Source organism: Schistocerca americana, chromosome 5, assembly GCF_021461395.2.
Source record: "Schistocerca americana isolate TAMUIC-IGC-003095 chromosome 5, iqSchAmer2.1, whole genome shotgun sequence".
Lineage (NCBI taxonomy): Eukaryota > Metazoa > Arthropoda > Insecta > Orthoptera > Acrididae > Schistocerca > Schistocerca americana.
This window is the reverse complement of record NC_060123.1, coordinates 246422331-246434836: the sequence shown is the minus strand read 5'-3', so window position 1 is coordinate 246434836 and position 12506 is coordinate 246422331. Positions and strand designations below refer to the sequence as shown.

The window sequence follows — 12506 nt, the reverse complement described above, 5'->3', positions numbered from 1 at the left end:
TTCTTATTCAGAAGGCTTTGCCAATGATAAAAATATAACTGTCACCGTTCGTATTATAATACAAGTGCATGTAACATAGTTGCGAATTTCTGGCAGAAAGAATTTATAGACAATGTGCTGCCATTACATTACCCACTAATTACAGAGACCCACATTTTAATGTGACACCTAAGTAGAAAATTAACTGGATTTTTATAGAGAGAAAACTCTAAACGCACTGAGAGTTGTACGATATACCATCAAAAATCAAAAAATGACCAGAGCTTTATAACAGCATAATCACATTACATGACATTATGTCAGGGACCATAACAATCACTTGGCAAGGAAACACATCTGATTCCTGTTATTTGAAAAATGTATTATTTCAGTTAAAAATTACAAATCTTCAATAGTGACACAGAAATTGTGTGACATATGAGAATATTTTAAACGAAATTAGTAAGAATACTGAAGTGTTATTTTAATATTGTTGCAAAGGGGAAAATTTATCAATAGCACAATGCAAAAGTGACTTCAGATTACACTGTGCATCAATTAACATACATGATACTTGAAAAATTAGTCAACTAAGCGAAGGAATAAGACACAAAAATGGGAATGGAATCTAAAAAAATTAAGTACACTCATAACTAACATGACAAGGACAACGTTCCTTGACCTGGTATGGAGATGGCAATGGTACCTATTAACAGACTTATGCAAATGGACAGAGGCAAATAGCATGAATAACTGACACACAGATTATATGCACTGTGTTTTCTGCACACTAGTACATTCTAGTTATATATCGCAGCACTGACCACTCCATTAGTTGTTAAGCTGCATACAAAATTTTGTTATTGAACATGTTGCACAATAACGTAAATCAACTGTCAATTTGATCTGCTTAATATCATTGTTTGTGTGGCATTTTACAGTAACTGTGTGTGGTTCATCCAAATGGGTAAACTGAAATTGCATGCTATCACAAAATTATGTGCTTAGGATGATTTTTTGGTTGATGAAAATTCATTCAATGTTCATGTAGGTTTTTAACCTGTCTGCTGTTTTATCACTGAACAGTTAAGAAATCGCTGGCCCAATACAAATATAATCCACTTGAAGGACATCCCAAAACTGCAACCGTGGATGAAAATATTACAAAAGCATGCAAAATGATGCTGGACAATCAGCAATTTGTATTAAACAGCCGATGTCACAGGCATGTCAGAATAACCATCATTTTTCATCTTCCTCGAAAAATCAGCTTTGATAAAATTTGTGAAATGTAGTATTAGTCAAATATTGACCAAAAGTAGATGTGAAATGAATGTCAGGACAATTTTTAAGAGAATCCTACTGATAGTGTGTGCTGATTTCCTACTGTGGATGAGACAGGATTCACTATTTCAAGTCAGAAATGATAGATATATGGGCAACATTTTCTGATATGGAGAAGCAATTATTCTTTTGATAAACACTAACTTACAAATATTACTTAAGTCTTGCAGATGAAATAGCTACAAAACATTTCAAGTGGTCATGATTGCAAATGTAAAAAGAGTAATCCTCCTTTAGGACAACATACACATCCACAAAGATGCTTTGACAAATGGAAAAATAAGGGATTTTAAGTAAGCAACGTTTGACCACTCTGATTACCATGTATTTCTATCTCATGGAATTTGTGGCTGGAAGATGTTTTGAACTCAATCAAAATATTATGAAAGCTGAAGGCAGGGTATTTTGGAGATCTTCCAGAATCATACTCTGGAGATGGAAAATCTTTAGACTTTTTTTGACCACAATGAGAATCAAGTAAAAAAAAATATTTTTCAACTGTAAAACACTACCTCCCATGGACAGACCACAAAATGTTGTTCTTTCCTTGTACAAACATTCAGAAATGATACTAGATGGAGGGTGAAAAAATTAAAAATATAATTAATTAAACAAGGCAGCATTCAGCACTCATGTCTTGAAAAATGAATATGTAACTGTAATGCAAAGCTCATTCATACGTAAATCAATGAAGTGCAATATTTGCAAACATGGAAGAAAATCTAATTTCATGCACTAAAAATGCAAAAATCAACATATATAATACATACCACCTATAAAAATCTACTTATCAATTTTTCCTGGGACTTGCTGCTGAGTGACACAAAGAAACTTCCACAATAAAATATATCAGAACTACTATTAGCATAAAAAACTACAAACCTGACTATCATGTTGACGGGTGAGAAACTGGCACCAAGGGTCTGGAAGGTGACTCAGGTCCTCCTTATGTCCTGCAACTCTAGAATTTATCTGCAACATATAGCAAGAATTTATTCCATACGTAGTTTTCATTGTCTCAAATACGGCTTCCGCCCTTTCACTGGTAGAGCCTGATACATCATGCAGCAGCACATAATATCGAAGAACATCAGGACAAAACCACTTGGGCAGCTTTGCGGGAGTAACATTCTGCAGCTGTTGGAGTTGCTGTCCCATGTGCACCAACATGTCCAGAGGGTTAGTTTCAGCAGAAGAGACAACCAATATACCTGTATTTCAGTGTCAAGGATACATGCAACTAATGACAATGCTTAAAAGGTAACAAACAGACAATCTGCCAGAAAAACTCACAAATTTGAAGTAATAATCACAACTGTCTGTGGTGTTATACATCATTCTGGATCGAGACCTTACACATATTAAAAGAAAAACAAATAGGGATAAAATCACTAAAATTGTTACACAGTGAGCATCAACCCTACAAAATGACACTGATGCCCCTAACTCCCACCTCACATGCACTGACACACGCAATCACTCCATCTTGCACATTTTAAGACAACAAAGAAATGGTGAAATTAAATGCGCTATACCAAGGATTACAAATTCAGACATGCCAACTTTCAAACGTGAAAAATCAGAAGAATTTTAGCGGTGTGCTATTGTGAATAACAACATATCCCTGACGATTAAAGTTGCAATAATTCAATACCTGTAACAACTCAATTACATTTGCTTTATTATTTACATGTAAGTACTAAATAATGGACATACCTGAGCCTTCAGACTGTATAATTTATCAGTCAACATGCTGAACAACATGAATGATGAGCTCTGCAGGCTCGAGAGAACTACAGTTCGAAATTACGATCCGAGAAAACAAATTAACATCTATTAGATTCCTGTTTTGACATCAGCACACTTTCACATGAATAAATCACTGTTAAATGATCATACGTTTTCATTTCATAATGCAACCCATATTTGCATCGCATCTTATATCCGTAAGACATCTTTCCCTAATTTAAATCAATTTTATGCAGGATGTACCTGTTAGGTTTAGCAAATAATCTGAATAGTTTTTCAGTCTGAATTTGTTTGATTACGGTAATTACTTATTCAGCACACCCGGAGATGACCTAGCCTTCTTCAAAAACCCTGAACTAAATTTCTACTCAAAGCATTTGCCATTTTGAACTGATTTTAAAATAAAAATTTCTCCAAAGACATTCTGGAAGCATGGACCTGAACTGAGTTCTGCTCTTTGTAACCGTGTTAAAAATTCTCTCTCATTCCGCATTACTATGTGGAATTGACAAAATAGCCAGCATCACCTTTGCAAGTTTATCATATTGAAGAACGCCATCAGCCGATTTCATATGACCTACCAACGTCCACTGAACATCAATTCTCTCTGCTGCCAAGTTGGTTTCTTCCAGCTGAAAGTTACAGAACTGAGAGTGGAGAACATCAACTTCTGTATCTAAGTGTTCACTTTTGCTAGTGAGAATATTAGTTAACATAGCCAAGTAGCAGCCATACCTTGTCATCCACCAATATATCGAAGGCACATGGTTTTTAAATTTTAAGGAAAGTATTGAAACTGCTCTGAAAATCGGGAGATCGGTCTTCATGGTAGGAAGATCGGGAGGAAGAAGAAAAAATCGGAGTCTCCTGCTTAAATCGGGAGAGTTGGCACATCTGCAAATTATGTAGAATGACAGAGTAGCTAAAAGAAAGACACAGGAGAAGGTGATTGACTGACCACTTACAAAAAACATGGGTGAACCAGTCATCCTGTTAACATATTAAGAGTGTCTTCCTAAAACCTTAGGAAACATTGGTTAATTCACAAAACTTTAAAACTCTAATCATGTTCATTTGAAAGTCACTAGAGGGTAGGTCTATTGGCAAATCTACTGCTGCCCTCTGTACTGAAAAGTCAGTCTAATAAAATGGGGCGCACTGATCTGCACGCAATAAGAACCACACATTGGAGGGTCCTCTTACCAGAGAAAGAATCGATGCGTCATAGGGCTGTGTTCCATGCAATGATGAGCAAGGAGGACCTCATCCCATCTATGTGGCTGGAAGGAGGTACGCCACAGCCGTATTGTGGACTTTACTATCTAGAGCTTATTGTTCGTCATTTCCACCCACTCATTCCTCCCAATCAACGCTTGACTCTGTATCTCAACAGACAGACGATAGCATGCAGGGGGATAGCATACTAAACCAACCGAGGATCACAACATGCCTCCTTAGTTGCTACATCCACCCTTTCATTCCCTGCAATATCCATGGGCCTTAGCACCTAGCAGAAAGACATTTCCTTCCCCAGCCTTTGTAGTTAAAAGAGGATGTCCTGGATATTTTGAGCTACTTTATCTACTAGATACAACTATTGGAGAGAATGAAGGCTACTCAAGTAATCTGAATGGACAAGGAATTTAGCACTCAAACATCTCATCTGCTGCAGTGCCCACAATATCGCATATAATACCATATTGGAGACACTAAGGTCTCGAGGCAAATGATCCTGAGGTCACAATCAGGCAAAACAATAAAGCAACCAGCAGAATCCCCCAGTTTAAAACCATCCCCAAATACAGCTACAGAGTTGTGATGCTTATCTAAGGTGGCTCTAAATAAATTATTAAAAATGTATGCAGGAGTGCAAAATCTCCAATACTGCACTAAAACTAAAATTACTTGGGACTCTGCAGTAACTAGAGCGTCAGTCACTTAAAACCTCTGATTTCAGCCTGTACATGGCCCGTACCAAGGGACTCCAGCACATACTTCGCACAGATCCCTAACAGCCGCATTGCCCATGGATGACTGTTAACAGGGCATTCCATATCCGGACAGGCAATGGTATGGTATGTAGGGAAAGTAGGAGCAGTGAGGAATGTACACACCTCCTGCACCATGAGGAGCTGCCACCATATGGTGAGTGGCAGTTCACCAACCTCAACAAAGAGGTTGGGCTAGTCTGATAAGCACCTGTGGCCAGCCTGATCCCCTCATGGTGTATAATGTCAATGATCTTTAGGTAAGAAGGTCTCACTAACCCATATACTCTGCACCCATAGTTCAGTCTTGATCATAATATGACCCTACAAAACTGGAGCAGACACAACCTGTCCATTCCCCAACACCTGTGGCTATCACCCTTCAGTATGTTTAGTGCCTTCTAGACCCTTGCATTCAGGTCTTGTAGGTATGGTAATCACAACATTTTGGAATAAAAAATGGGGCCCAAAAATTCCACCTCTTCACTGTAAGTTACAACTGATGACTCACTGCTGCAGTGTTGGAAGAAGAGCAGAACCACAAAATTGTCCACAAATAAGGAGCTTTGGACAGGACACCTTACCATGAACAGGATACTGTTAATGGTTATGGCAAAGAGTGTGACACTTAAACACTGCCCTGGGAAACATCATTCTCCAGCACAAAACTATCTGACAGCTTGTCATCAACTCTGTGCCTAAAAAGGCATCTGGAGAGGAAGGATTGAATGAAGGTGGGGAGGTGGTACACCCCAGGTGTTGCATGCTTCACCCACTGTCCCTGCTGTCGAGACATCTTCGCGGGTACCGGGCGTGGTTGGGCCACCCTCTCCCCAAAGGGAGTGGCGGGTTCAGCGGCATTCGCGGCGCACGAGGCGGAGGGTCCATGTGGAAGCTGGCCATTTGGCATTGCCCGCTCTGCCTGTGAGTGGACATGTGGCCGCTCCTTCAGCAAGGTCCAAGCAGGCACATGGGGGGAGAGGTTTATTAGTTATTGGGAGCTCCAACGTTAGGCGGGTGATGGAGCTCCTTAGGGAAATGGCAGAAAGGTCGGGGAAGAAGGCCAGTGTTCACTCTGTCTGCTTGCCGGGGGGGTCTCATCTGAGATGTGGAGGAGGCCCTGCCGGCAGCGATAGAGAGCACTGGGTGCACCCGACTGCAAATTGTTGCTCATGTCAGCACCAATGACTCCTGCCGTCTGGGTTCAGAGGTCATCCTCAGTTCGTACATGCAGTTGGCGGAATTGGTGAAGGCGGAAAGCCTTGCTCGCAGGGTGGAATCTGAGCTAACTATTTGTAGTATCGTTCCCAGAACCGATCGCGGTCCTCTGGTTTGGAGCTGAGTAGAAGGCTTAAACCAGAAGCTCAGACGATTCTGCGGTGATCTGGGTGCAAATTTCTCGACCTCCGCTATCGGATGGAGAAATGTACAGTCCCCCTGAATAGATCAGGCGTGCACTATACGCCGGAAGCGGTTACAAGGGTAGCGGAGTACGTATGGAGTGCACATGGGGGTTTTTTAGGTTAGAGAATTCCCTCCCTAGGCCCGAAAGGACGCCTCCTGAGACGTGGCAAGGTAGGAGTAGGCAAAATGCAACAGGGAACAACAATATTAATGTGCTAATAGTAAACTGCAGGAGCGTCTATAGAATGGTCATTAATAAACGGTCACAATGCCCATATAGTACTAAGGACAGAAAGTTGGCTGAAACCAGGCGTAAACAGTAATGAAATCCTAAACTCAGATTGGAATGTATACCGCAGAGAGAGGCTGGACAGTGAAGGGGGAGGCATGTTTATAGCGATAAGAAGTGCAATAGTATCGAAGGAAATTGACGGAGATCCGAAATGTGAAATAATTTGGGCAAAGGTCATGGTTAAAGCAGGCTCAGACATGGTAATTGGATGTCTCTATAGGCCCCCTGGCTCAGCAGCTTTTGAGGCTGAGCACCTGAGGGATAATTTCGAAAATATTTCGAGTAGATTTCCCCACCATGTTATAGTTCTGGGTGGAGATTTTAATTTGCCGGATATAGACTGGGAGACTCAAAGGTTCATAATGGGTGGCAGGGACAAAGAATCCAGTGAATTTTTTTAAGTGCTTTATTTGAAAACTACCTTGAGCAGTTAAACAGAGAACCGACTCGTGGCGATAACATATTAGACCTTCTGGTGACAAAACAGACCCGAACTATTTGAAACAGTTAACGCAGAACAGGGAATCAGCGATCATAAAGCGGTTACTGCATCGATGATTTCATCCGTAAATAGAAATATTAAAAAAGGTAGGAAGATTTTTCTGTTTAGCAAAAGTGACAAAAAGCAGATTACAGAGTACCTGACGGCTAACACAAAAGTTTTGTCTCAAGTACAGATAGTGTTGAGGATCTGTGGACAAAGTTCAAAACCATCCTACAATATGTGTTACATGAGTATGTGCCACGCAACATTGTAAGAGATGAAAAAGAGCCACTATGGTACAACAACCGAGTTGGAAAACTGCTGCAGAAGCAAAGGGAACTTCACAGCAAACATAAACATAGCCAAAGCCTTGCAGACAAACAAAAATTACGAAAAGCGAAATGTAGTGTGAGCAGGGCTATGCGAGAGGCTTTCAATGAATTCAAAAGTAAAGTTCTATGTACTGACTTGGCAGAAAATCCTAAGAAATTTTGGTCTTGTGTCAAAGCAGTAGGTGGATCAAAACAAAATGTTCAGACACTCTGTGACCAAAATGGTACTGAAACAGAGGATGACAGACCAAAATGCCGGAATACTAAATGTCTTTTTCCAAAGCTGTTTCACAGAGGAAGACTGCACTGTAGTTCCTTCTCTAGATTGTCGCACAGATGACAAAATGGTAGATATCGAAATAGACAACAAAGGGCAACTAAAATCACTCAAAAGAGGAAAGGCCGCTGGACCTGATGGGATAACAGTTCGATTTTACACAGAGTACACGAAGGAACTTGCCCCCCTTCTTGCAGCGGTGTACCGTAGGTCTCTAGAAGAGCGTAGCATTCCAAAGGATTGGAAAAGGGCACAGGTCATCCCCGTTTTCAAGAAGGGACGTCAGACAGATGTGCAGAACTATAGACCTATATCTCTAACGTCGATCAGTTGTAGAAATTTGGAACACGTATTATGTTCGAGTATAATGACTTTTCTGGTGACTAGAAATCTACACTGTAGGAATCAGCATGGGTTTCGAAAAAGACAGTCATGTGAAACCCAGCTCGCGCTATTCGTCCACGAGACTCAGAGGGCCATAGACACGGGTTCACAGGTAGATGCCGTGTTTCTTGACTTCCGCAAGGCGTTCGATACAGTTCCCCACAGTCGTTTAATGAACAAAGTAAGAGCTTACGGACTATCAGACCAATTGTGTGATTGGATTGAAGAGTTCCTAGATAACAGAACACAGCATGTCATTCTCAATGGAGAGAAGTCTTCCGAAGCAAGAGTGATTTCAGGTGTGCCACAGGGGAGTGTCATAGGACCGTTGCTATTCACATTATACATAAATGACCTTGTGGATGACATCAGAAGTTCACTGAGGCTTTTTGCAGATGATGCTGTGGTGTATCAAGAGGTTGTAACAATGGACAATTGTACTGAAATGCAGGAGGATCTGCAGCGAATTGACGCATGGAGCAGGGAATGGCAATCGAATCTCAATGTAGACAAGTGTAATGTGCTGTGAATACATAGAAAGATAGATCCCTTATCATTTAGCTACAAAATAGCAGGTCAGCAACTGGAAGCAGTTAATTCCATAAATTATCTGGGAGTACGCATTAGGAGTGATTTAAAATGGAATGATCATATAAAGTTGATCGTCGGTAAAGCAGATGCCAGACTGAGATTCATTGGAAGAATCCTAAGGAAGTGCAATCAGAAAACAAAGGAAGTAGGTCACAGTACGCTTGTTCGCCCACTGCTTGAATACTGCTCAGCGGTGTGGGATCCGTACCAGATAGGGTTGATAGAAGAGAGAGAGAAGATCCAATGGAGAGCATCGCGCTTCGTTACAGGATCATTTAGTAATTGCGAAAGCGTTACAGAGATGATAGATAAACTCCAGTGGAAGACTCTGCAGGAGAGACGCTCAGTAGCTTGGTATGGGCTTTCGTTAAAGTTCCGAGAACATACCTTCACCGAAGAGTCAAGCAGTATATTGCTCCCTCCTACATATATCTCGCGAAGAGACCATGAGTATAAAATCAGAGAGATTAGAGCCCACACAGAAGCATACCGACAATCCTCCTTTCCACGAACAATAAGAGACTGGAATAGAAGGAAGAACCGATAGAGGTACTCAAGGTACCCTCCGCCACACACCGTCAGGTGGCTTGCGGAGTATGGATGCAGATGTAGATGTAGAAGCCTCATTGATGTAGCTGACAGAATATTATACCTCCAAGTGGTGTCTTATACTTTACTGAAGTCAAAAAACACTCTTAGACAATATTTTTTTACACAGGAAATCCTGCTGGATTTCCACTTCTAGCAGTGTCAGGTGGTTGACAGTGGATCAACATCTCCTAAATTCACACTGAGACCGGCTAAGGAGCTGCCTGGTCTCTAATATCCAGACCAGACAACAGTTGACATGCACTCTAGGGTCTTTCCTACACAGCTCGTTACGGTGAGACTTCGATAACTACTGAGACATGTTTGGTCCTTTCCTGGTTTGGGAACAGGTATCAAAATTGCCTCCTGCCACAAGTCAGGGAATTGGGCTGTCAGCCATATTGAATTAAAACATCATAAGAGGATTTCCTTGGACACAGTTTGCAAGTGTTCCAGCATGCAGTAACGTATTTGGCTGTGACTGTGCTCCGTATCCCAAGCATCAGACATTGCCGAATCAAACTCCCAAATGGACAATTGCAGGACTCAGAATCGGTGGACCTCAAGTCCGACTCAACCCTTTCCACGGTAGCACAGTAACGATGGAACACTGCATCCCAGCTGGCAGTGGCAGTAGTTAGTGCAAAATGCTCTGTAAATGTCTGTTCAAAGTCTTCAGGGATTGCTTGGAAACACTCATTTCAACAATGTTGCTATAGGTAATCAACTGCCTTTACTGAAAATTCTCCTCATGGCTTCCCACACTATTGTACAATAAGTGCAATGGCTGACAGAGTCCAGAAACACTTATCATGACCATTTCTTGCTCTCCTTGATGATGTGTTGAGCCTTTGCCCTTGCTAAGCAAAAGGCTGCAAGGTTCCCCACTGTTGGGGAACACTTAAATTGCAGCAGAGTGACATGCCTGCCCTGGATTACTGAATGACATTCAGCAGTTTACCAAGGGTCAGGTTGCCTCCACGATGATCTGGAGAAAGCAACAGCACGGTAGATTACTCATGTGATGAAGTTCACACACTCCTGGCTGCTGTAGCAGTATTCAAACACAGCCAGCTTGGTGAACAGCATTCAGTCACCTCTGCTAATCATCCATCGTTTGTGGCTGTGTCCTATCAGGGAGAGCTGCATCCAGTAGGTGAATGCGGAGTGGGAAGTGGTCACTGGAATGTAGGTCATCAATGACTTCCCACTGAATGGAGTCTGTGAGGGCTGGAGAGCAGAAAGATGGCTGAAAATGATCCATTAGCAGCACAGAAATGAATGGAAGTCTCTGATCTGCACAACAGGTGAGATTTCATAAGGTTCTCCGAAACCCGACTCCGAGGCACGTAGAAGCCTTGCCTCACAATACATAATGGCCACTGAACTCTCCCTGTACAAGAAAAGGCCGGAGTAGTTGAGCTACAAGGCCTGTGAGAGCCTTGGAATCTTATCACCTCTTGTGGAGGTTAGTACAATGAGCAAACAGTGATCCTCTGACAACTGAATTTCAACTGCAACTGCTTGCATTTCAGTAGACAGGGGGAGTCCAGAGGATTGGTGCGCATAGCTGACAAACACATCAACCCCTCCCATGGCCCTTTCCCCAGTCGTATCAATGTTGCAATGAAGATTATAGTCCCATGTCACAGAGGCATCAGATGCTTTAAAATGCATTTCCTGCAACACTTTCACCCTGTCTTTCCACCGGGGAGGTGAGCTCAGAATGGGTACAGGCTCACTCTTGAGGCAAGACAAGTGCCCCAGGCCGATATCAAGGTTCATCGGTTATAAAGATGAAGCATGAAAAACATCACAGAGGCGTTGAATTCGTCTTATTGCTTACTACCCAGTAGGTGCTTTGTCTTTAATTTTTTGGCCTGGGGAAGCTTTGGAGCCACAACCACAGTAGTAGTAGTAGTAGTAGTAGTAGTAGTAGTAGTATTGGTGGTGGTGGTGATGGTGGTGGTGGTGATGGTGGTGGTAGAGCTGGATGGTGGACCAGACAATCTTTGGAGGGGCAGGGAGCACCGTAACATTGGTAACTGCAGCCTTTTCTGAATTTTTGTAGAGAGATACAGGCATTGAAATAACTGCAGCAGCACAAGTGCACTGACAAATGCAGTTACTAGTGCTGACACTGTAGTTGGAGTCGTGAGCAATGGCAGTTGGGTTTAGGCTCGTTCTGTGCACTTAAATCATACGTACTCCAACAGCCAGTGAGCATTCAGTAGTGTTCCGAGTGCTCTGCTCTGAATGCCGTTGCTAATGCGAGCATTAAACATGATTTTAGCAAGTTGTTTTGTGAATGTATATTTCATTTGTTGTGAGTTGTCATTGCAGATGGTGGTGGTAAATGATAAATTCTGAATAAACAAGCAAGAGACATAATTTGAAGGATATATGCTTCCTTCAAGCGGAAAGCATGCACATGCATACACCATAGCTGTCACTTGTAATCATCAACAATGCCATTCCCATCCGTGCCTCAACATGGGTGAACTGCTATTATTTGTGGATCGGACTACAGCAACCTCAGCTTGTGTAGCAGCATCAGCTTTCTGAACTGGCTGTTTAATAACCGAAGCAAAGAAGCTAGTGAACATTTGGGTGAGGGGGGGGGGGAGCATGGTCTTTTACATCTTTCTGGCTTCACTATACAGGATACACTTCGTAGTTTTAAGCTCTAGTATCTTCCTTTCTTTAAAGAAGACACTGCATTCCCTAATCCAGACAGAGTGTTCCCCAAAGCAAGTCACACACTTTGGAGGAGACAAACAACAGGCCCCTTCCTGAGCTGCCTGACCACATCTGCTACAAGTTGGTTCTCCCTAAGAACCTAGAGTAATGTGCTGGCATTTAAAAGCATGTGTTGGGTTGTAGACATAAGGCTGCAAGCTTTCGAGAAGGAAACCTACCTTGACATGCTCTAGAAGTTTCATGATGTTAAATGTAAGTACAAATGAGTCTGATTTGAGCAGATCATCATCCACTTTTTTCATTATATTTTGCTCATCAACAATGCCTCCTGGGGCCCACTCAACTTCCAATTTCTCTTTGGGAATATCTACCAGATCCCTGCATAACAACAGCT

At 42.0% G+C, this 12506-nt stretch overlaps 1 protein-coding gene across 3 annotated transcripts in view; it reads right to left on the bottom strand.

The window, feature by feature from the left end:
• LOC124615731 (trafficking protein particle complex subunit 8) overlaps positions 1 to 12506 on the bottom strand; it is a 283551-nt gene that overhangs the window by 259571 nt on the left and 11474 nt on the right. For all 3 annotated transcript variants that reach the window (XM_047143805.1, XM_047143803.1, XM_047143806.1), the window contains exon 4: positions 2206 to 2534. In XM_047143805.1, the coding sequence (XP_046999761.1) occupies positions 2206 to 2534 (329 nt within the window). The remainder of the gene's footprint in view (positions 1 to 2205; positions 2535 to 12506) is intronic.